At 53.7% G+C, this 25,334-nt stretch overlaps 1 protein-coding gene across 1 annotated transcript; it reads right to left on the reverse strand.

Annotated features, from left to right (window-relative positions):
* Nucleotides 1-11,532: 11,532 nt before the first annotated feature.
* Nucleotides 11,533-16,976, reverse strand: LOC110469550 (endothelin-2). The gene is made up of 5 exons (XM_021528400.3): nucleotides 16,772-16,976; nucleotides 16,361-16,493; nucleotides 15,153-15,272; nucleotides 14,265-14,369; nucleotides 11,533-13,549 (listed from the first exon to the last, which is right to left on the reverse strand). Exons 1-5 carry the CDS (start codon nucleotides 16,827-16,829, stop codon nucleotides 13,438-13,440), a joined length of 528 nt encoding a protein of 175 aa, XP_021384075.3. The 5' UTR covers nucleotides 16,830-16,976; the 3' UTR covers nucleotides 11,533-13,437.
* Between the last annotated feature and the right edge of the window lie 8,358 nt (nucleotides 16,977-25,334).

The following is a 25,334-nucleotide window of genomic DNA, read 5'->3' on the forward strand; positions in this document are numbered from 1 at the left end:
CCCAGCACAGACTGAGCCAGTGGCACCTCCCTCCCTGTCCCCAGCACACGGGACAGAGAGTTTCATCCAGGATGTGCCTACCTGGAGCTCTTTCGTTAGCCAGCACAGCTAATTAATGCAGTTTTAAGCTGTGTCCCTGGTTCTCCACTCTGCAGCTGCAGTGGCTTCACCCCTTGCCCTGGGAGCAGCACGTCTCTCTCAGTACCTGATTTCTGCCCCTTTTTTAGGCAGTGCAGCTCTGAACCTCACAATGATGAATTCCTTCTGCTGGAGCAGCACCAGGACCCACAGAGGAACCTTTAATTGACCCTGCTTGTGCTGCAAACCCCAGCACATCCCCTCTCCCACCCCATCCAGCCATGGAGCATTTCCCATGTGCTGGGAACAGGAGCTCATTCTTTGGCTGAGAGCTGCACAGGGTTGGATGATCTGAGCAAATAATCACTGCTCGATCCCAGTCCCAGGTGGCTTTTTCCACACTCAGGACACCAGGGAACACCAGGACCTGTCTTGTTCTCCTTCCCCATCAGAGGCGTCCTGGGGGCAGTTGAAAACTCACACCAGGGATGAATTTCACCCATTTCAAGGGATTCTGCAGAAACAGAGCTACAAAATTATCAATTTTGCTGATTGAGCAGGATCTCAAGGAGGACTGGACATCTCTGATGGGCAGCAAACCTCTCCTCTCCACCGCCAGCACTCTGACCCTGCTGCTCCTTCTCCTGTCTGGATGACAAGTGTTATTCCAAGCCTGCAGGCAAGCTGTAAATACAAAACCATGCACACCCTCCATTAACATTAGCAACAATATTTAAATCACACTCTAGAGGCTAACTGGCAAAAATTCAAAGGTGACACAGAGAGAGCAGCCCTTGAACGAAGCAGCAGACGTGGAGGTGCTGTTCCAGCTTGCCCAGGCTCTCCCTCTCCCCTGATCCAAGAGGGCAGATCCAGCTCGGCCCAGGCAGTGGGAATTGGGCTCCCAAAACACACCGAGGAGCCTGGAGGGCTTCACGGGGCAGAAAAGTGAGTTTCTGCCCAAGATATCACAAACAGCTGCTCACAGAATCTCGGAATCATGGAATATTGGGTTTGGAAGGGACCTCTGGCATCACAGCTCTGCCCAGGCAGGGCTGCCCGGAGCAGGGGACACAGGAACACATCCAGGTGGGTTTGGGATGTCCCAAAAGGGAGACTCCACATCCTCCCTGGCAGCTGTTCCCATGCTCCATGGAAAGAAGTTCCCTGTCATGCTGAGGTGGAACTTGTCTTTTATTAAATGGGCACTGCTCTTCATCCTCTCCTGGGTGCCCCTGCACAGGGCCTGGCACCACGCCCAGGCGGGCTGAAACTCCAGGTTTGTCACTGGAAAGGGGATCCCTCCCCAAACCAGGATGTAGCAATGGGAGTTACAACCTGCATTTGACATCTTCCTTAAATGCCAGCTCCTGGATCTCTGGTGGGATGTGAGACTCGGCTCTTTCCACAGAGACTCCCTGTTGAAAAGCACACTTCAAACGTGACATTTGCTGGCTCAGTATCAAAAAAAGCCTTTCAATAGACCCACACTGACATTCCCTACACAGCCAGATGTTGAAGTCAGCATTAAACTGGAGTCATTTTCATACAGATTCATGATCTTTAACATTTCTGAGCTAAGAGAGAAAAGTACTTTCCAAAGCCCTCTGGGGATATGACCCATAAAACAGCAGCTGAACCGCGGGCTCTCCGGAACTGCAACTTACACATGTCTTTATTGAAGTAGCTGCACTTCATTTTCCCCCAATTTTCATCCCTTTCCCAGAGCCACGAGTCGCAGCCCTCAGAACTCTCCAACTGCCCATGGCAGCCCTCCAGCTCCTCTCTCAGCAGAGTGAGTGTGCAGGAGCAGCTCGAGGTGTAGCTGAGGAGAAAGGCAAAGGGAGGAGGTGCAAAGGGGCACTCGGGCTCCTGTTTTCCCAAGGAATGGCACGCATGGAGTGTGCCCACGGATCTCCAGGGCAGGGAGGTGTGAGGCACTGCTGGGCCCCCTCCTCCCTGCCGTGTCCAAGAGCTGGCACATTCCAGTGGCAGCAAAAAGGGATAATTCCTCTCTACATTTAGGCCATGTGTGGGAGCTCTGTATTTGCTCAGCACCTTTCACGTGAGATTTTACGTGTCATAAAGCAGGCTGAGAAGGAACAAACCCTCAAGGGGCAGGATCTGACTGCTCGGCCATTCCCACAGAACACCCAACTCTCTGCCCAGGGCTCTTCTTTGCCAGTTCTCTCCATGCCCAAAACTCCTCTTCCATCCTCCCCTTCCTTTGCAGTGAGGATATTTGCCAGTTCTCTCCATGACCAAAACTCCTCTTCCATCCTCCTCTTCCTTTGCAGTGAGGATATTTGCCAGATCTCTCCATGCCCAAAACTCCTCTTCCATCCTCCCCTTCCTCTGCAGTGGCACTGTGAGGTTGGAAGGACCCATCTGGATGGACACTTTGTTCAGGTCAGGCTGGAGAATTCTCCCTGTTCCCTGTCATGGCTCCTTTCACTGCTGGACCCAGCACTTGCCATGAATCTGCTCAAGAAGCTTTTGGCCAAGCTCATGAGCAGCCCAAATCTCCCACCCACAGCCCCCAGAGGCTGTGCCTGTGGTGTGAAAGGGTCCCATGCCCAGCACAGCACCCAGAGCTGGGCACAGAATTGGTGCTACCTTCCCCTGGCTCCTCAGGCCACTCCTGCCCTTGTGGCTCTTCCTCAGAGCATCCCCCGAGGCCACTCCCAGCTGTTTTACCCTGCTAGAGCCTGGGAAGCCACCACAAAAACAAGGAGAGTTCAAAAAAGCTCAGAAAAGAGCTTGGGCCCAGACCCTGTGCCCTGGAGACTCCTGAGCAGTGGGACGTGAGCTGCCCATTCACACTGGGAATGAGTTATGCCTGTGGGTGGGTGACTTTAGTAATATAAATGTAATACATTTATTATAAATATTTAATATAAATGAGGCCAACTCATTTCACTGCCCACCTCAGAAGTGTGAGCTGAGATTGGGATGCCCTTTCCTGCTGCTTCTTTCTCTTTCACTCCTGTCTTGACCTCTCTGCCCCATCCCTTTTCTTTCCTGTTGTCCTATTTCTTTTTATTACTTAAATTTAAAAACTTGCCTGCTGTGGAAAGTGCAAGGAAAAGTGGAGAGGAAAAGGTGAAAGGAAGAAAACTGAATTAATCAATGTAGTCATAACAACAAAAAGGTTGGGAGATGAAGGGGAAGGAAAAGTGGAGCGGGAGAGCACAGCAGTGGGGTGGAGATGTGCAAAGAAAGTGCAGAAAGCTCCAGATGTGGAAATGGAAGAGGAAAGGGAAAGCCTGCCCTGGCTGAGGGAAGGCACTCAGTCATCCAACAGCACAGCCAGGGAGCAGTGGGTGGGACAGGGATGCACAGCTGGAGCAGATGTGATGGTGGTGAGATAGATGAGTGATGCCATGGCTGACTCTCACAATTAAAAGGCAAATATCATATATATATATGCTAATAGAAGTTTTATAGGTTTATAGTCATGTTTTACCCACCTTGTGCTGTTATCGGGGTGCCCTGGGTTTGGGACATCTGGGAGGGGGGCTCGTTACCATGGCAGCAGCTGACCCCCAGTCAGGATGTCAGAAGTGATCCCAGCCCTGGACAGCGAAGGAGGAGTCGATGGACAGAACTTTGGGAGGGGCCGAAGGGTTAAAAGGTGAAACCTGCACTGTGTGGTGAGCACATGGTGGGGAAACCCTCTGCTCCTGTGCTGTGGTATTTTCTCTATTCAGTCTTCTGCTGTACTTTTAATAAGGTTTTAATGAACCTTTTAAATTTTTTTGGAAGTGAGGATCACCTCTCAGAGTGGGGACTGGCTCACAGTCACCAGACAGCACAGAGCACAGAGAGCTGGAGGTTTCCTGCAGGTTCTCACGGCATGAGACACTCCTGCTGTGCACCAGGCAGGGCTTTTGAGCCCAGCATTTTAACCCAGACACCTTCCCCCTGGGCAGGACTGGCTGGTCCCTCCCCGTCTCACAATCTCCTCCTGCTTTATCAGGCTGGCTTTGCCTGGTCTCCTCCACACCCAGTCCCTCTGAGCGCTTGGCTGCGCTTTCCCTGGGCTGGCCCAGCTGGGGAGAAGCTCCAGGTCCCAGGGGTGGATCTGGCACTGAGCACTGTCCCCTCCTGAGTGTCCCCAGGGTGGTGGCAGTGTCCAGAGAGATGCTCCAGGGCCTTTCAGGGCTGAGTGCCACGTGTCCCTGCTGGCTCTGGGTGTCAGAGCTGCTGGGGTCGGGGTCTGCAGAGCCTGACTTCTTACCTGAGACAGTCTGCACAGCCTGAGTTTTACCTGAGTTCTACTGAGTCGGGGTCTACAGGGCCTGAGTTCTTACCTGAATCACCGTCTGCAGGGCCTGAGGTTTTACCTGAGTCCTACCTGAGCCAGGATCTGTAGGGCCTGGTTTCTCACCTGACTTCTCACCTGATTTCTCTCTTGCTGCCAGAGCAGAGGCACAATCAGGTGTGTCCCCCTGAGCAGGGACCCCTGTCCATGTCTCTGTGCTCCCCATCAGGGGCTGGACCACCAGGTGCTGATGGAGCCATTCCCACCTGCCATCACTCCGGAGAGGTCAGGCTCTTGGGTGACTAAAAAACCCATTTTTGCCTGGAGACTCCAGCCCTGTGCCTCATGTGTGACACACGTGGACATCACCCAGGGCATGGAGCAGCAGCCACCCATCCCATGGATCCATGGCTCTTCCCGGGAGCTTGGCTAACGCTCCTGGCGTTCAGGAGGCACCAGGGCCCTTGGGGCTGGTCCCAGCTCCTCTGGAAAGTGGAGCCCCACCCTTGGGACCGGGATAATGTTTTCCTAAAGCCTCGCCGTGGTTGGCTTTTGTTTTGCTGAGCTGTTGCTACGCTCCTGAGGCTCCGCCAGGGAAGTCGGCTGTGCAGAGGAAACAACCCTGGCAAAAGTCACCAAATCATTGTTCTGGCGCTTTCTGTGTCATGGACAAACACATGAATCTGCACTTGTTTATCGGGAGGCACCAGGGCAGGATTTCACTGGGCTGATTTGTCTGTTGGACCTGCTGCTCTCAGTGGCAGCGCTTAGCCCCAAAAAACAAAACCAGGAAGAGACTAAGTGTTCCCACACCACTTCCAGCACAATCAGCAGCCCTCCTCGAAAGCGCCTTTGAAAGGAGAAATGCGAGAGGGAAAAAACAATTAACACCGGGGACTTTATTGGGAAAAAATAAAGACAATTCTTCCATTAATCAGAGCCTTATCAGCAGCAAGGTGATATAAAGCCGGGGTTTAATTGGAACTGAGCAATGTGTTTGTGCTGCTGTGGAGAGCCTTGTCTATGCGAGCAGGAATGTGGCCTGCATCCTGTTTTCCCTGCCGATGGGGGAGGAATTCCTTGAAAGGCTGCGCCGTGTTTGCCCCCAGCTCCACGCCGGGTTCCTGCTCCTTTGTGCCCGCAGGGATCCCAGAGCAGCGGGATGTTTTGGAGGAAGCTGTTACGGATGGATAATGAGATGATTAAGGGATGAATATTGGGTGAATATTATTGCAGTTTAGATGTCCTCTGTTCTCCCCATCGTCCCCTTTTCCATCCCACTGTTGTTGCCATCAGACACCCTGGGGTGTGCAGGACAGGCAGAAGGAAGGCGAGCACACGTGCCCCTTCCATGGGCAAGTTGGGAATGGAAAAGCTTGTGGCTGGGACCTGACCTCCAATCTAATTACAAGAAAGCAATCTCCACCAACAAATGGCAAAGGTGAGTTGACTGACGACTTTGGGAAGGGTCAGCGTTGGCTGATGCAACCCCCAGGGGTATAAAAGACTGAGCATCCATCGTGAAGATGAACCAGCATGTGGTAGGCAGCCACGAGGGCATCTCCCAGCGCTGCAATTTTTCCTTATGTAGCCCTTTTGTTGTAATTTTTGTTAGGGTTTAATAAACCTTTTAAAATGTTTGAAGTGAGCGGTCGTTTCTCACAAAGCCAGCAGCCATCCTTGCAGCGGGAGCAGCTCGTGTTCCTCGCCATCCCTTCGCTCTCCATCCAGCTCCCTGCACGGCAGGACAATTCCCCCAGGGACAGATTCCAGGCTCCAGGGGTGGTTTGCTCTGTTATTCACCTGTGCCTGTGCAAAGGGCGGCACAGACAAAATTTGGCTTGTGGACAGGGTTTTGCTCCATCCTTCCCTGGGCAGTGCCTGGGGATGCCGAGAGCCCCCAGCTGTCGGAGTCCAGAGCATCCCTGTGGCTGCCCCGGATGCCTTGAGACCCTGGCAGGGGGATCAGGGACCTTGGCAAGAAGTTAAAAACAGCTGTGGCTTTGATTTTAGCCTGTGGGAGAGGCTGCCAACTCTCTATGAGGAATTAAAAACCACAAGGATTCCAGTAGTGTAATAGGGAAATGGACACAGGGTGGAAAAATAGAATTTTGGGGTTTTGTTGAATGTAATTCAGGGTACAAGATGGAGAAATCTGGGCATGCCCTAGCCTTTTTTTCCTTCTTCTTGCCCTCCGTGTCTCGGTGTGATGGTGACACTTTTCTATTGGTTTAGGATAGGGACACACTGTCCAACGTAGATTTTAGGTATTGGTACAGGAACTGTAAACATGGTACTCGTAATTTTGGGTATATAATGTGGGAGATGCCCGGGGCTGGAAGGAGACTGCCATGGTTTCTGTGCTAGCCAGACCTCGGCAGGTCAGAGAGAAACTATTACAGATAAGAAAAAATAAACCGCCTTGAAAACTCGGCTTCACGCATCCCAGACCTTTTCTTCGGCAGTTGGGTTAGGGAGAAAAGGGCTTTCACACTGTTGGGGTCTTGCCAGCAGACCCTGACACCCAGCTCCCAGGAAAATCCAGACAGGAATCAGGCAGGGAAAAATCCATCAGCCCCTCTGCTCCCCTGCCTGTGAGTGACCTTTGAAGGGCGCTTGGTTCACTGCCTTCCATGGCAAACACAGGGACAGGCGTTTGCCATGGCAGGCAACAACTTCCCAACTCCCAGCTGGATTTTCCAGCCTCTGTGGGGAATCTCCCAGCTCCCAGTCGGATTTTCTAGCCTCTGTGGTGGCTCTCTCAGCTCCCAGTTGGATTTTCCAGCCTTTGTGGGGAATCTCCCAGCTCCCAGTCAGATTTTCCAGCCTCTGTGGTGACTCTCCCAATTCCCAGTTGGATTTTCCAGCCTCTGGGGGAGCTCTCTCAGCTCCCAGTCGGATTTTCCAGCCTCTGTGGGGGCTCTCCCAGTTCCCAGCTGGATTTTCCAGCCTCTGTGGTGACTCTCCCAATTCCCAGTTGGATTTTCCAGCCTCTGGGGGAGTTCTCTCAGCTCCCAGTTGGATTTTCCAGCCTCTGTGGTGGCTCTCCCAACTTCCAGCTGGATTTTCCAGCCTCTGTGGTGGCTCTCAGCTCCCAGTTGGATTTTCTATCCTCTGTGGTGGCTCTCCCAACTTCCCAGCTGGATTTTCCAGCCTCTGTGGTGGTTCTCCCAACTCCCAGTTGGATTTTCCAGCCTCTGTGGTGGTTCTACCAACTCCCAGCTGGATTTTCCAGCCAGCATCTCAGATCTACCCCAGTGCTTGGAAGAGTCTCCCTGACTGATCCTGGCTTTCCCCTCTTTCTGCTTCCTGTCATCAATCCCTTTTTGGCACAGGGCACCTTTGCCCTGCTGTATTTAACACCAGGACACCTAACATTTATAAACACTTTTCCCCTTTTCCCAGCCCCGACCTCTCACAGGGGGAATCACAGTGATGCCTCCCTCCTGCATTTTGTCAGAATAAACAGCCCCAACCCAAATTCAACACCAAACCAAATTCAACAGTTTTTCTGCACCAAAACTCTGCTTGGCTTGGCTGGAGAGCTGTCCAAACCCCTTGGGACTGTCCTTGGAGAGCACACAAACACAAGGTTTGGCTCCCCAAGGCAGGGGTGGCAGTGTCACCCCAGAGCAGGCTGGAAGTGTGGCACAAGCACCCAGCAGAGCAGCCCAGCATAATTAAGCAGCATTCTTATTCACGTCATCTCCTGGCTTTGGCATGGCTTTTATTACAGTCATTACAAAGACAGATATTACTTTTGGATTGACTCACTTGATGGGTTGATCAGCACTTTATTGTAGCCTCCAGTTATAGCACTTTTATGGCAGCCAGAAGAACTTAACCATTAGCACACTATTAGGAAGAACACTGGCAACTGATTAAGTTGCTGAAGGTCAAAGACATTTTTCTTAATTGCTCCGTGTGTGCTCCCTCCTCCTCCTCCCCCTGCCACGGAGCTGGAGGGAGAATTATTCCCTTTTAACAACAAACTCACAGAGCAGCACCTCGGATTTGCCACCAAATCCCTGGGGAGGGGCTCATTCCCCGCCCCAAATCTCTGAACTTTTACAGCCTCACTCTGGAATGAAGGTGTGGAGATTTCCATGGATTAAAACTAAAAAAGCTTCAGGGTGATTTACTGGGTACCACATATTGCAGAGTGTAAGGATGTGCCAAGGGGACATCCCTGTCTTTGGAGGGAAAGGATTTCCAGCCTCTGTGAGGGCTCTCCCAATTCCCAGTTGGATTTTCCAGCCTCTCTGGGGACTTTCAACTCCCAGTTGGATTTTCCAGCCTCTGTGGGGGCTCTCCCAATTCCCAGTTGGATTTTCCAGCCTCTCTGGGGATTCTCCCAACTTCCAGTTGGATTTTCTAGCCTCTGGGGGAGCTCCCTCAGCTCCCAGCTGGATTTTCCAGCCTCTGTGGGGGATCTCCCAACTCCCAGCTGGATTTTCCAGCCTCTGTAGTGTCTCTCCCAGCTCCCAGCTGGATTTTCCAGCCTCTGTGGTGGCTCTCCCAACTCCCAGCTGGATTTTCCAGCCTCTGTGGGGGCTCTCTCAGCTCCCAGCTGGATTTTTCAGCCTCTGTAATGTCTCTCCCAGATTCCAGTTGGATTTTCCAGCCTCTGTGGGGGCTCTGAGTTGTGGCTGCTTCCAGAACGGCCCCACCACAGGCAAGAGGAGATCCCAGAGCTGGGAAAGTCTCTCAGATCAGCTCTGTCATTCTCCCCCTCAGAACGCAGCCCTTGAGGTGTTTTCCCACTAATTCACAGGGACAGATGCTCAGCAAGGCGTTCACACCCTGTTTTCCAGGCCCTGCTTCCAGAGGCACTCAGCAGTGACAATTCCCAGCACAGGCTGAGCCAGTGGCACCTCCCTCCCTGTCCCCAGCACACGGGACAGAGAGTTTCATCCAGGATGTGCCTACCTGGAGCTCATTTATTACCCAGCACAGTTAATTGATGCAGTTTTAATTGTGTGATCCCTTAACGTGACTGGGATCATTTCAGTTCTCTCCTTCAGCTCCTCCTGCCCACCTGAGATGAGAAGCCAAAATCACCAAAAGTCATTTTTGAGGTAAAATCTACCTGCAGAATCTCCTGGTGGTCAGAGTCTCCTCCACAGGTTTGGGGCTGCTTCTTTCAACTTCACCCTGCTTTTTGTCACCACATCTTCTCCCAGGAGGAACCAGTTCAACAGATGTTAAAAGGGAACAAAGTCCCATTAAAAAAAAAAAAAAATATTTATATTGCTGTCCCATGGTGCAGGAGGGAAGTTTGGTGCCTGTTGGCCATCAGGAAAGGGCTTATTCCAGAAATTTCTGAAAAATTGGAGAATCACATGCAGGGCACAAGGTGTTCATTATGATGGGAATTGCAAAAAGCTGGATCTTATTAATGATGCTCCATCACTTATACTCAGAACTGCCTTTGGAAGTTGCCTAATTTCCTGGATTTTCCACTTAAATGAAGTTTTATTATTCTGCTCTTTCCTGTTACCTGCGAGAATTTATAAAATACGCCTCCTTCAGCCTCCTTCAGCTAATCTTTATCAGCAAATTCAATAACCTCAAGAATAAGCACGGTCCTCTCATCACTTTTCACCCTAATTAAGATGCTCTTCAGCATCTTCTTCCCTCAGGTGTTACCTAATTAGGGCTGGTAATTAAGGCTGTGCCCAAAGGCTTTGCTCAGAGGTTGGCATCAGCCCAGCCCCACCAGGGGCTGCTGCCAGGCTCGGGTTGTCCCTCAGTCCTTGGTGGCACTGAGGGGTGTTGTAGGACATCCAGCAAGGAGCTCTGCTGAGCTTTTGGGATCAGGGAACTTGTCAGGATTTCTTTCTCTCCTTCTCACTGCTGAGTCCAAAGTTTCCCACTTGAAGATGGAGGAACCTCCCTGGAATATTTCCCGTTATTCCTATGTCAAAATTTCCTCTGTTAATTGCTCTTAGGACCCCAAAAAAGTCTCAGCGCCATGATTATTTATATTTTCCCTCTTTGCTCCAAGACCAGACACTGTGGAACAGCTGGAGAGCATCTCCTGTGGTCCCACCTCCCAAAATGTGGGGTTCCCCTGGTGCCAGGAGCCTCTGAGCATCCCAAACCGGGGTATTTCCCCTCTGAGACCAAGATCTAGCCAAGGTTCCTTTGGGACTTCAGGAGGACAAATAAAATCCCAGGGCTGGCTCAGTGGACATTGCAGAGATGGGGAAATCTTTCCTGGGAACTGCAGAAAATCCTCATTTCCCTCCTTCACACCACGGCAGTCAGCCCCAGCGGGACCCCATGGAATGAACCAGACAGGGACAATTCCAGGCCTGCTCTGGAGTTCAGAAGAGGGGAGAACTTCACCGTGGATATTGTACATATCACATGGGGAATTTGCAGTGTTCCAAGGTATTTTTTTCCCCCTGCTACCTACAATTCCAGGTCCTTTTTATCGTGTACCTTTACCACCAAAGTCCCAGGAACAATGATTTATTGTCACAGGAACATCTGATGGACTCTGGGGTGAAGGCTTGGCCATGGGAGAGGCAGCTCAGCCAGAAAAATCAGGGAATAGGGAAGGCTGGGGCCCCTCCTGAGCCTTCAGCATCTTCACAACATCCTTTAGATGATGCCTTTTGAAGTGAAATAATAATAATAATAATAATGATGATGATAATGATGATGATAGTACCCAATCCCATCTAGATGGGATAATAATAATAGATGGGATAATCTATTGATGATAAGGAATGGATGGATTCTAGATGGGATTATAATAATAATAACAATAAGAATTTATTATTAATTCTAGATGGGATGATGATGATGATAATAATAATAATAGTAATAATAATAATAGTAGGATCCCTTCCCATATCTAAAGCTCTGTCCCTGCCCTGCTGACCCCACAGCCACAGGGCTGGGGAAGGACTGGACGGAACCATGGGCAAGCACCCCCAGGATCCAAACTGGTCCCACATCCACAAACCTGGGGGTGACTCCCCAGCCCTGCTGCCAGAGAAAGCCAGGAAGGAATAAGGTGTTGAAGTTAAGGAGTGTTTAAGTCAGCCAGAGGGATTCTAGATGGGTTCACTTGGAACTGAAATGTGCCCAGGACCTTTCCCACTCCCTTTCCCATTCCTTCTGGCCATTTGGATTCCTTTCACCTCCCCCACCAGCCACCAAATAAGGAAGGAAAGAAGTACCATTGACTGTTGTCATTATTTATTACAAATTATATCTTCAACATTACTGTCTAAAAAAAAAATCAATAGATTTAAATAAATATACAGATTTCAGGATGCTACATATGGCAGGTGTGCAGTAAGTCACTTAAGGATGGGACATTACACACACGAGGAGATTGACAGAGTACTTTACAGCAGTAGTTTTATTTTAAATTACTCACATTAAACCATGTGCAAAATTTCCTCTGGAACAAACCCTTTCAGGATTTTCTTCTTTTGGTTTTTTAGAGTGACTCCAACCTTCAGAAGGTCAAAGATTAAAACAGATTCTCTGCAGCTTTGGGGACCAAATGATTAATCTGCTGTTTCATCCACAATACAATCAATTGGTCTTATTTTTCCCCTCTCTGGGGCTTAAAGCAGAATCAAGGAATCTTTTTCTTGTCCATCGGGACTACACTTGCAACAGCCACAGATTCAGATTTTGGTCCACCACCAACGTGAAGCAGCCTTTCCAAAGCTCCTGTGCAGTCCTGGCGCGGGCAGCAGAGGGACCCAGCAGTGGAGAGCAGCTCTTCACCTGCCCTGCCCCGGTGACAGCCCCGGCTTCCCGCAGGGCTCAGCCTGCCCAGGCAAACAAAAGTGCATTTGTGACACAGCTCCGGAGCCCTGGGCTGCCTTTTGCCTGCAAGGTTGGTTTCTTTCTTTCGAGGTTGGTTTCTAGCCTTGGGCTCAGTGCTTTTCCCAAATTTTTCCTTCCCTCCCCTGGTCAGCAGATGTGGGTTTAAACCTGAGCCTAAGCTCAGGCAGGGCTGTGCTCCCTTACAGAATCTCAGGGGTTTGGGTTGGAAGGGAACTTAGAGATCACCAGTTCCAGCCCCTCTTCCAACCAGTCCTTCCCTCCTCATCATTCCCACCTGGCTGCCCCTCTCCTGCTGCACTGCCCTTCCCACAGGGACCTGCTGGCCCTGGCTGCTCATTGACTGTCCAGAGCCCGACTCAGAGCTGGCCTAAGCCAAGCAGCAAGCCAGGCTTTGTGTGCCCTCTGCCCACCACCCTCCTCCCTGCCCCAGCCCTTCCCTCTGGGCAGAACTGGGAGAAGCCTGGGACACTCAGGAGCTGGAAGTCCTCACTGAGGGCACATCCAAGGAGATGAGATGGGCTCGCTGACCCGCACCAGGGCTCTGCTCACCCTCCCCTGGCTGTGGGGGCTGGGGGCTCCTGCACAAGCCCAGCCCCACCTGGGTTTGGTGCCATCCCCGGGGTAGCTGATCCTGCACCTCAACCACAGCCAGGGCCTCAGTGGAAATCTGCCCCAGAGATTTCTCAGCCAGTGAGTGCCCCTGACTGCTCAGCTGGCTCCGGGTGATGAGGAAATAAACTTTAATACAAACTGGGAGCTGTTCCACCACGGGAGCCTCGTCCATGGGCACTGACTGACAAGAGAAAATAGTGCAAAGCTGGGCTCGGGCTGGAGGCAGCTCACCCCTGGCTGCAGCGAGCAGCCAAACCCCTCTGGATGGGCCAGGCTGGCCCAGGCTCAGGCAGCTCCAGGCAGAGCAGCCAGGGCAGCGTCGGGCTCGGTGCTGCCTGGTCCAGCCCTGCCCAGAGCCCCTGGCTGTGATTCACCCCCATGTGTGGGCTCCAGGGCACAGTCCAGCCAGTGCTGCTCCAGCACGAGCCTTGCCTGATCCAGAAGGGCACAATTCAGCTCCAGGACACTTCTCTGGCTGGATGGAGAGACAGTTTTCCCCTTTGCAGCAGTCCCTTGAGCGCTGGTTCATGCAGCAGGAACACGGAGACTTCCACTCCCTTCCCTTCCACTCACGGCCTTCCCTTCAGCTCTAACAACTGACAGCAGAGCTGGTGGCACCCGCAGGACTCCAAATTCTTCTGGTGAGCTTGGTGTGCACCCGTCTCTTATCTCTTCTTCTTCCAGATGTTCTTTTCCCAAGGCAGAGCCGGTGGCTGTGTGTCCTGCCGGGAGTGCTGCTGCCGTTGGCCGGAGCGCGGGCTGGAGACCCGGAGGTCCCTGGGGACAGAAGGGACACCGTGCTCACTCTCCAGCCCATCCGCCCCCTACTCAGTACCCCATATGATGACATTTATCTACCCCTCACCACTATTTGCTGGGAGGCAGGAGATGGGGAAGGAGGAACAGGAATTTCTGCCCGCAGCTGCCTTAAGGCACAGAGCTCCATCAAACCCAACTTGGTGGCAGGGGATTCAGGGATGACCCAAAGTGCTGCTTCCCCAAATCTGGCTTTCAGAAAGTGCCCCCATCACCTCTGATTTAATTGCCACCAATTCATTGACTTGCCGCCTCCCTTTAGCTCAGTTACCCTCCTGGAGTTGTTTCTCCCCACAATTCCCTGATGTGGGCTTAGAAAAGCTCTGTCCTTTGATCCAAAGCTGCTGCCCCATAAATTATCTTCCTGCATGATGCCATCCCCTCTCCCTCCTCTGTCCATCACTCATCTGCCTGCCCCACATCAGAGGAACTCCCCACTCCAACCAAGAGTTACTTTTTGTGTGGCACTGCTGTGGTTTGGGAAGGGCACACGCAGCCCTGGCTGCTCAGATGGAGCCTCCAGTGCCACAGAGAGCAGAGACAGCCAAGCCTCCTCTCTTAGAGGGGACAGCAGGAGGCAGAAGTCAGATCCGAGTGGGAACTGCAGCCTGAGGCCACAACCACACGTCAAGTGCTCATAAGGAATGATCAGAGTGGGTTTAGGTGCCCTGCTCACCTGAGAGCTCTCAGCAGCCCATGATGGGGAGGCCTCGTGGCACCGCTCTGCAGAGACCTCGCTGATGCTCCAGAGCTCACGGGGAGCTTCAGACTCTGGAGGTACCTAAGGAGCAAGAGGAGAAGCCTGAGCCACCCACAGCCAGGCTGTGGGGAGCTCAGGGGGAGCCTGGCCCGGTGACAGACAGCTGAATGCACGGCTTTGAAGGGTTAATTGCAGCTATTTGGGAGCTATTCACGGCTTACTTTGACTGCTATTCCCTCGTGCCAGAGCTCCTCTATTCACAGGCAAAATAAATGATTGGGGATTGTAACTATTGCCTGGCTGTGGAATTAATGACAGATATCCACAGTGACTTCACCTCCCGTCAGCAGCGCTGCTGGAGCTGAACTGACACCCCACAGGCACCATAAACAGAGGTGGCCACGGGACATTTGGGGCTGCTGAGTCCCAGTTCGGAGCACTCCTGCCCTGCTCCCCTCTGAGCCATGCAGGGGACACTGGTGTCCCAAAGCTCCACACCCTCACTTATCCCATTCCCAGTGCATTGCCAGCTCTCCCTTCTGTCAGGGGACACTGGTGTCCCAAAGCTCCACACCCTCACTTGTCCCATCCCCACCAGCTCCCCTTTCCCACCAGCACAGCCAGAGCTTCCCCAGGCTCCTGGCAGCAGCAGCAGCAGGGATGGAGGTGGCACTGCTGCCTCTCAGCTGCTGAAGGGACCCTTGTACACCCAAACCACCCGGTGACACCTCCAGGGCTCTCGGGAGGGAGAAAAAAGCCACCAGACGAGTCCCCGCTGTTGGCAAAGAGCCATCCCCAGGCAGCTCCTGCGCCCTGCCTGTCTCTCCTCCCTGAGCAGCCCCCGGGGACACCCCCAGCGCTTACCCAGGCCTGCCCTGGCAGAAGGTGGCACAGATGCTGTCCCTGGAGTGCGAGCACTCGCACCTGCCCGCCGACCTCTTGCGCCGCCTTGGCGGGCTGCCCAAGCCGTAGGGAGCGGTGTGCCTGGGGAAAACAAAGGAGTTCAGCTATGCCACCAGCTTTTTATTGGCCAGCAGGTTTGTACCAGGGTCCTGGGAGGCAGCCAAGCCAGTGCCAGGATAATAAAAATCTCATTTATAGACAGAAGGTGAAAAGGTCACTGAGGCCTGAGCTTTAAACTCAGCTCCTCTCCCACCTACTGCTTTTTCAGCACCCCACCCCTCCCATGGCTGCTCTGTGCTGGCTGGGAACGGGAGTTTTCTCTCCTTGCAGCAGCCCAGGTGCCCGTGCAAGGCTTGGCCGAGCTGGCGGCTCCCATGGGTGGCCCAGCCCAGCAGCCCCAGCACGGCTGGGGTGTCAGCGCTCTCCTTCCCCGCAGGTTTAACCCAGGACACCGCACAGCCTGACGTGTCTCGGGGCCAGAGCAGGTTCTGGTGCTCGCAGCCCGCTCCCAGAGCTGCGAGCACACTCCTGCTCCATCTCTGATGGCAATCTCCTCTCCCAGAGGCTGCAGGATTGGCAGCCACTGCAACTATTCCCCGAGCAAGCAGCGAGTTGTAAATGCATGTCAGCGAGCACGATTATAACCACACCTGAGCGCATGTGTTGTGCTCCAGTGCGATGGCCATTGGTCTGAAAGCGCTGGGAAAGCTGCTCCGGCATTCCTGAGGGCAGGACTTGGCAGCCGCGGCCCGCAGTGCCAGCCCACCGCTGTCTCATTAACAATACTGGCAGGCAGCAGCCAGGCTTGCGGCGTGCGAGCGGGGAGAGGAACTTTTCTGACCCGCAGCCACAACATCTCGCTGCTGCTGCGGGCTTGCAGAGGTGCAAACCTCAGGAAAAAGCCGAGCCCGGGAGGAAGCAGCGCCCTGTGCTTTCACCCTGACCCCTGGGGTCGGACAAACACCTGAGCAGCAGCAGCAGCAGCAGCAGCCGCAGCAGCCGCAGCAGCAGCAGCAGCAGCACGGTTTGTCCCTCCCTGGGCTGGCCGTGCACCTCGGAGCAGGTGCTGCAGAGTCGCAGAGCGCCGGGACCCTTTCCCAGCCTCCTCCAGCAGAAGGTACAGCCCCTGCCCATCAGCAGAGCAGCCCGAGCGCCGCGCTCCTGCTCACCCAGGTGTGTTGACCCAGATGATGTCCAGGTGACAGAAGTAGATGCATTCCTTATCCAGCCAGCTGTTGCAGGAACATCGCTTGCTCCGCGGCCGCGCCGCCAGGTGCGCCTCGGGCGGGGGATGGCCCAGACCTGCAGCAGGAGCGCGGGGAGGGAGGGATGAGTCCGGGTGTCCCCTCCGAGCCTCGCGGCCGTGTCCCGGTGCCGGCGGCAGCGCGGCGGGGCTGCGGCTCCTCCGGGACCCGCACGGCCCCGGGGGCTCCCCGGAGCGGGGGTCCCGCACGGCGCCCGCGGCCTCTGCGCCCACCCCGGGCACCCCCGGCCCCCTCCCCGCGCCGAGGGGCGCAGGGGGTCCCCCCCTCCCTGCGGGACCCCCGGGGCACCGAGCCCCGCTCCAGCCCGGGGCTCACCGGCTTCCAGCAGGGCGCAGAGGGCGAGCGCCAGCAGCACGGCGGAGCGGCTGCCCATGACCGCGGCTCTGCGCTGGCGGCTTTGGGGCTCCTGCTGGGCTTTTCCTCCCGTGCCGGCTCTTCCAGCCGAGCCGCCGCGCTGCGTCTGGAGCCGGCGGGCGCCCGGCAGGTGCTTTATAGCCCCGGCCCGGCGCGTCACCCGCTCCGCCCCCGGGGAACGCCGGGCTCGCGTGGGGCGGCGCGGACCCCCCGCTCCTCCCTGCAGGGCGCCTCGGGCTCCTCTGCCTGGGGAGCTCCGCGGAGAAAGTGCCGGGGAGTGGGAGAAGCCTCCCGGGCCGGGATGCGGTGAGGCGGGACCGTGTGCGGAGTGTGCCCCGAGGGGTCCCGAGCGGGGCTGGGGCTGCGGTGAAGGCAGCGAGCGCAGCGGGGTCCGCAGGCAGTGTGCCCCTGGGAGCCCCCCGGCCCCGGGGGATGCTTTAAACTGCACCAGCTGGGCAGGATTCAAGATCACAGCCAACTTTTCACTTGAAATGTCTTAATTTGACTTGCTTTATTTTAGTAAAAATGTAAATTGATAAGCTCACTTGAAATTGCTGCTCAGTTAATGCAATGACAGTCTTGGCTTTCTCTGTCTCTCTCTATTCCTCTATTTTTTCCTCTAAATCCACTTTAACATAGAGCAATTCAAGCATTTTTACATAGAGCAATTAAAGTTTCTTGCAATAAATCTGCCCGTGCACTGTCTAATTTCGCTTCAGCATCCATGTGGCGCATTTGACATTATCTGCACATTTTTAGGATGCGAATCATGTGAAGCACAGTCACCTCCTGGAATGCACCAGGAGGAGTCAGAGCCCTTCACCTTGCCCGTGGTGTGTCAGGCAGAAGCAGGAAATTCCTCCGGGGAAGTGTTGGGTGCTGACCATGCCAGGGATGGATCACAGCTTCCAGGCACCCTGAATTCCTTGGGACCACCAGTCCAGCTGGGAATGGCAGCTCCAGACATGGCAAATCTCGGGCAAATCCTGCGAGCGGTTTAGAAAAGTGAAATCACCGTGTTTGCCTTTTGCAAGAGGTTCTCAAAAGCTTCTTGGGAAAGGGAGTGTATTTTATTTGTTTACCATGCGCAGTTCAGCTTTTATGGCCCTGTTGTCATGGGCAAGGTGGTGGCAATTGCAGCCACAGTGAGGTCTCATGCACAGGAACACGTGCGTGGGGGAAAGGAGAGGGAAATAAGGAAAAGCGCAGGGAAGGAGAGTGAGGAAAACGGCTCCTGAGCCGGAGCTTCTGCTCACAGCAGCTCATGGAAGTAACACAGGTGATGACTGCAGTGCTGCAGGAAAAGTCTGGAGGATTTGACATTCCCTAGGTCCAAGCAGCAGTGGGAATTCCTCTCTGTGCTGATGCAAAATGCACACAAGGGGGTGTGTGCAGGGAAAAACCAGCGGGAGCAAAGAAACTGCACAGGAGAGCACAGACATTTACAGAGGGCATGAAGTGAGGGGGCACAGAGGCCAGAGGGAATGAAAAATGTATGTATGGGCACGCCATGGAAATAAGAGTAGGGGATGTGTCAGGCAGAGAAAATCAGGAAGAGTGCAAATGATAAATTAATAAGAAAATAAAGACAGAGCTCATAAAACAAAGCAAACAGAGGGAAGCATTTAACCTCTGTACCAATGCAACAATTATTCTAAAGAAAACAGGGGAACACAAAAGCAGCATTACCTGTTACTGCCCATATTCCAGCTGTGCCAAGTTTCAGAGTTATGTCAGAGTTGTGTGTGGCATTCCAGATGCCAGCCCAGTGATACAATAAATCTGCCTTGGCTCTCCTTCCTGCACTGTTCATCTTGGTCACTGCAGGCTGAAAGACGATCCCCTGGACGTGGGGAAGGCAACGCAGCCGTGTTTGCTCACCCCGAGGGAAGGCTGGCTGGTAAATGACATCATTTTATACAAAAAAGGGCGCTGTCTTTGCAGGGGTGCTGCCGGTGAGGGCTGGCACGGAGCTGCCACTCCGCGGGGTTGGTTTGCTGAAGGGATCAGCCCTGTCACACCTCGTGCCTTGGGCAAGGAACCACAGGCTCAGGGTAACCCAGGATTTGGGCATCTGGGTCCAAGGAATGTCCTCCACCTTTTGTGGCTGGGGCTGTCACCCAGCTCACATTTCCAGGAGCACCTGGAGCTCCACGTACCTGTCTGCAATCTGCCTGTGGCTGGAAGTGCCCAGATGTCTGCTGCTATCCGCCTGCCATGCCAGGTGCAAAACCACCTCACGAACCAGGCCTTTCATCCAAGGATTTCTCAATTGTTGTCTTCATTCCCCATAAATCCCACCAGACCGAAAATGGAGCAAATGTTACACCCTCGTGCTCATCTGTGTCAGTGGAAGGGAGATTGAATTTCTTTTTTTCTCCAGGAAAAGCCCTCCTGTGCTGAGCAGGCACCAACCTGAGCAGCACACCGTGGGATGTTTGGCACCAGAGCTTCAAAGATCCCAAAGGATGTGGGGTTGGGATGAATGCCTCTGTTTCTTGTGGGGATGTGGGAAGCCTGCAGAGATGAGCTGAGGTTGGCACTGAACTGGTTTTGAACTGACCCGGCTCTAAGAGCTTTATCCAGAGCTGAAGAGTTCCTGTGGAAAAACCACACTTTAAAAAGTTGTATTGCCTTTAGGTTCCTGTGGAAAAACCACACTTTAAAAAGTTGTTTTGCCTTTAGGGCTTGTGAGGGAGAATGGCCAGAGAGAAGGTGAAGCAGCTGCTTCAGCACCAAGCACTTCCACAGAGCAGGGGGGACTCAATGATCTTCAGGTCTTTTCCAGCCTTAGTGATTCAGTGGTTCAGTGATTATTCTGGTGTCTGTGGTGGTTCCAAGGGGATCTGCTTGGTTCAGATTGAATCGTGGAACATCCTGAGCTGGAGGGAACCCACAAGGTTCATCCAGCCCAGCCCCTGCCCTGCCCAGACCCCCACCAGCCCCACCCTGGGCATCCCTGGGGCTCTGGCAGCCTCGGGGCCGTGCCCATTCCCTGGGCAGCCTGGGCAGTGCCAGCACCTCTGGGGGAAGAACCTTTCCCTGAGCTCCAGCCTGCCCTGCCCTGGCCCAGCTCCAGCCGTGCCCTGGTGCTGTCCCTGGCCCAGGGCAGGGATGGGAGCTGCCCCTCGGGAGGAGCTGCAGGTCCCTGAGCTCTGCCCTCAGTGTGCCCTGCTCCAGCTGCACACACCAAGAGCCCTCAGCTGTTCCTCCTGGGGCCCCTCCTGACCCTTGACCATCTTTGGGCACCCTCAAACACCTCTAGATCTCATATTTTGGTGCCCCACACCCACAGAGTGGATGCCCTCGGGCTGTGGGCTGCAGGACCAGCCCGCACTGGGAGCTGTGGCTCTCCTTGACCCCTGGAGCACGGAGAACCTGCACAGCTCCTGCCACTGTCCTCTCTGTTCCCCTGATAAGGATCAGGAGCCAGCTTCCCAAGGCCAACCCTCCTGGCACTATCACCACACTAGAATCACAAAGAAAAACAACAGGGCTGGAGGAGGGCCGGGCCGTGCTGCACAAACACAGCTCCAGAGAAGGAACAAAGGCGTGCGCGGGGTCCCAAACGCCAAAGATGGGCTTTGCCTCCTGCAGTTATTTTTTCCCTTTTGTTTCTGACTGCGGGAGCACATTGTTCATGTCACTGTGAGGAGTTCCAGGCAGACATGACGAAAGGGACGAAGCAGCCCAGGACAGGAGACATCCCGTGCGGCCCTCGCGAGCGGCACTGTTTGGAAACAAGGAGTAAGCAAACAGGAAAGGCCTTTAACCATTGAGCACTCGGGATCCCAGCGTGCTCTTGGCACCAGCAGGAACAATGGGCTGATGTCACGAGCCAGAATTCCCCGTGGTGGATGGCAGCCCAGCAAATAATCATAATTCTTGTCCCGGGACATGAGCAACATTTTTCCACCCTTGGTCATCCCCCACGGAGCCGCTGTGAGGAAGTGTAGGAAAGAGACATTGTCAAGTGAGGCTTCCTTTGGGATTTTCGCTGCCCCCCCTGCCCTCCCCAGCTCAGCACACCAGCTGTAATAAATCCCAGCTTTCTGCTGACAGTGAGGACAGGGAGGCTGAAGGAGATGTGTCGCACAGTGAGAAAGACTGAGGACAGAGTCAGAGACTTGGAAGGCAAAGGGGCATTTCCTCAGCTCTGTGGGGCTGTGAGCGGGCACAGAGTGAATCTGGAGCATTGCCCACGGGATTCCAAAGGTGCTGAGGATGGCTCAGGAGAGGGTCCTGCACAAACAGCGGTGGTTGGGGAACTTCAACAATTCTTTTTCAATAATTTCAACAATTTTTTCAACATTTTAAAATTATTAGTAGTTTTTAAGGCTCCTAAACAACATTAATAATACAAAGGCATCCTCCAGATCCAAGTTTCTCCTTATTTTGGCTTAAAGTCAGCCCTGTGGAGAATATCCTGAAGTTCATTTGCAGCATCCAGGCCTCTCCTGAGGCAGCTCTTTAATTCCCTTTTGGGTCCTTTCTGTTGATGGGGATTGGTGCCATGGGAGGACTGGGAGAGTTGGGCAGCCCTCAGGGGCTTTGTTCCTGGGCTGTTACTGAAAATCCAGACTCACCTCTCCAAGATTTGCTCTTCAAGGTCCCGGCTGGTTTCCCTGCAGCCACCCTGGGCTGGGCTGTCCCTTCTGTGCCATCCCAGGGGAGGTGACACTTCTTGCTGGAGCTGGACGTGGGATTTCAGCAGCAAAAGGGACCTCAGTGAGCCCCAGGCAGTCCTGAAATGCAGCCCTGGAGAGAGAAACCCAAAGCCATGGATTCGTGCTTGGTTTGCTGATAACAGCTTTGTCCTGCCCTGTGTTTGAGTCTGGCTGAACACAGCCCCAGGAGCTGTTTGCCGTGGTCACAGTGGGGTTCTTCACGTGTTTTCCCATCCTGAGGCTCCCGGGGAACCCCAGGGTGCCTCTCGGGGTGGGCAGAGGCAGCCTGGCCCCAGGCGTTGGCACTGCTGCCTCTGCCCACAGACACGAAGGTGTTCCCAGGACACGCGGTGGGCTCACGCAGGGAGGGGAAGATCCTGGGGTGTGCCGGCTCCGTCCTCCCCAGGGAGGTGGGAAGGGGCAGGAGGCCTTGGCAAGGACCACCTGTGACACCCAGGAGGGTCTGACCCATGGTGGGGCACTGCCCTGTGCCAAGGGCCAGCCTGGAGGAATGAGTCTGCTATTGCCTGGCATCCACTTCCCTTCTGCAGGGATGGATTATCCAGTTCTCTTCTCCAGGGATGGATTATCCACTTCTGCTCCACAGAGATGGATTATCCAGTTCTGATATCCAGGGATGGATTATCCAGCTCTGTTTTCCAGGGATGGATTGTCCATTTCTGCAGTGCAGGGATGGATCATCCAGTTCCCTTCTGCAGCAATGGATTATCCAATTCTCCTCTGCAGCGATGGATTATCCACTTCTCTTCTGCAGGGATTGATTATCCACTTCCCTTCTGCAGGGATGGATTATCCAATTCTCTTCTCCAGGGATGGATTATCCAGTTCTACTCCACAGAGATGGATTATCCAGTTCTGATATCCAGGGATGGATTATCCAGGGATGGATTATCCAGCTCTGTTTTCCAGGGATGGATTGTCCAGTTCTGCAGTGCAGGGACGGATTATCCACTTCCCTTCTGCAGGGATGGATTATCCAGTTCTGCTCCACAGAGATGGATTATCCAGTTCTGATATCCAGGCATGGATTATCCAGTTCTCTTCCCCAAGGATGGATTATCCACTTTTGATATCCAGGGATTGATTATCCAGTTCTGTTCCCCAGGGATGGATTATACAGTTCTGATATCCAGGGATGGACTATTCAGCTCTGTTTTCCAAGAATGGATTATCCAGTTCTGTTCCCCAAGGATGAATTCCCCAGCTCTGTTTTCCAGGGATGGATTATCCAGTTCTGCTCTCCAGGTATGGATTATCCTGTTCTCTTCTCCAGGGATGAATTATCCAGTTCTGATATCCAGGGATGGATGATCCAGTTCTGATATCCAGGGATGGATTATCCATTTCTCTTCTCCAAGGATAGATGATCCAGTTCTCTTCTCCAGGGATGGATTATCCAGTTCTGATATCCAAGGATATCCAACTCTTCAGGCAGAAGACACAAAGCCAGAGGTGCTGTCCTGAAGGACCTGGTGACATTTTCCTGCCCAGGAATTCGAATTCCAATGAATGCCAGTGGCAGTGGGACAGCAAAGTGGAAGGCCAGGAATGGGAGCAGATCCTGATCCTTTTCTGCAGGGCTTTGCCCCTAAACTGGAGCTCTCAGGAGCTGCTGATCAGGGCATGTTTGGTGTTCCTGGGACTCTGGTGCTGATGGGATGGCCTGGGATGTCTGTCAGGCAGGGAGAGAGAGCTGTGATCTTGGTCTTGGAGGGAGAAAACAAAGTGAATATCTCCAAGACCTGTGAAATGGCCTGAGCTCTCCTTCTGGGGTCTGTTTTTCCAGGGGAAATGTGTGGAGTGAGTTGGGGTAAGGGAGCTGCAAAGATCAGCCGGTCTGTGTGCAGCCTGATCCTGACCCTGGTACAGAAATGTCATTGAATTTACACAAAGTGACCAAACTTTGAGTCAGATAAAAGTGGGGGGAGGCTGAATTAAATCCAGGGAGGAACTGGATAAACTGGGAATATTGGGAATGTGTGGATGTGTGATCAGCCCATTCAGCTTCCTGCAGGGCTCTCCTGTTCCATTAGACCCAGATAAAACCTTCAGGCACAGCCAAACCTGGCCCCCTGTGGCACTGCCTTCTGCTGGTGATTGTCACAGGCCACAGACCTGCTCTGGCTTTTCAGTTACTTTAAAATCATAATAAATGTGCTCCTGATGATGCCTTTCCATCCTGCTCTGGGAGCTCTTGAAAAGAGAAATACTGGGAAAAAATTGCAGTTCTCCCACATCCAGAAATCTGAGGATTTTTGGAAATGTCAGGACTCCAGAGGCTCCCAACTCCTGCTCCTTTCCACACCACCTGGGAAGCAGAGAATGTGTCACCCTTGCTCTGTGGATGGAAAAGGGAATATTAGTAGTTAAGGAAGGAGTTTTTAAAATAAAATGAATGACAATTACAGGCAGTCGCATGTGCCTACCTGATCACACATTTTTGTGCCCAAAAGGCAAGAAAAGCAAAGTGCAGAGTATCCAAACAGCCCTGTGGAGACATTCCTCGTGTGTTGAGTGTTCATTGGAACACGTTAACAGGGATGTCTACCTTGACTCCACCCTGATGGCTGAACCCCTTCAGCTTTCCAGCACGATGAGTGACCTGGAATTCATAATTACAATAGGTGTCATGCAATTAATCACCACCCGGGAGCTGCCTCAGTGCTTTGTGAGCCCCAGCCTCTGCAGCAAGTGCAGGAGAGCAGCTTGTGCAACAGGGCTGCTTCCAGCTGGGGCAAGCCTGGCAGGGCTCCTGCCACCTGGACAGGCTCAAATCCCCCTTCCCGAGGTTCTCCAGGGTCAGGCACAGCAATGGGAACCAGGTCAGGTGCCAGCACACAAAGTGACTTCAAGCAATCAGTTTGGAAATGTTCAGGAGCTTAAGTCTGTTCCTGACCTCCCCTTATAGGTTATAATTTTTCCAGGGCAGATGTGTGGGGTAAATGGGGTAAGGGAGCTGCAAAACTCAGTCAGGGGCAGAAAATGATGCAGAGAACAAGGGAGAAGTTAAAGAGCGAATCCCAGAATGGTTTGGGTGAGAAGGGACCCTAAACCCACCCAGTGCCACCCCAGCCCTGGCAGGGACCCCTCCCACTGTCCCAGGAGCTCCCAGTGTCCAGCCTGGCCTTGGGCACTGCCAGGGATCCAGGGGCAGCCACAGCTGCTCTGGGAATTCCAGCCCAGCCCCTGCCCACCCTGCCAGGGAACAATTCCCAATTCCCAATCTCCCACCCAGCCCTGCCCTCTGGCAGTGGGAGCCATTCCCTGGGTCCTGTCCCTCCATCCTTGTCCCCAGTCCCTCTCCAGCTCTCCTGGAGCCCCTCCAGGCCCTGCAGGGGCTCTGAGCTCTCCCTGGAGCTTCTCCTCTCCAGGGAGCACCCCCAGCTCTCCAGCCTGGCTCCAGAGGGGCTCCAGCCCTGGGATCAGCTCCAGCCCTGCTGCTGTTGGAATTCCCCGGGCTGGGGCAGCTCTGCAGGTGAGGAATCACCTGAGAGGGGCAGAGAGGGAGAATCCCTCCTCAACCTGCGGCTCAGGATTCCCTTGATGCAGCCCTGGGCATGGGGGTGATTTTGGGGCTGCAAACCTTCACTGCTGAGCTTTAAACTCCCCAACATCCCCAATTCCTTCCCCCCAGGCCCTGCTCGCCTTTGGGATTCCCCAGGTACAGGACCTTGCACTTGGCCTTTGTGACCCCTCGGGGTTCTCCCAGGCCCCCCTCCCCCGGCTGCCAAAGTCCCTCTGGATGGTGACACAAAGCTGGGGGAAAAGCGAGGAAAACAAACAAAATGCAAGTGTCTGCCCTTTACACCTCAGCACTTTAATAGGGGGTTAATTAT

Source organism: Lonchura striata, chromosome 23, assembly GCF_050655825.1.
Source record: "Lonchura striata isolate lonStrDom1 chromosome 23, ASM5065582v1, whole genome shotgun sequence".
NCBI lineage: Eukaryota > Metazoa > Chordata > Aves > Passeriformes > Estrildidae > Lonchura > Lonchura striata.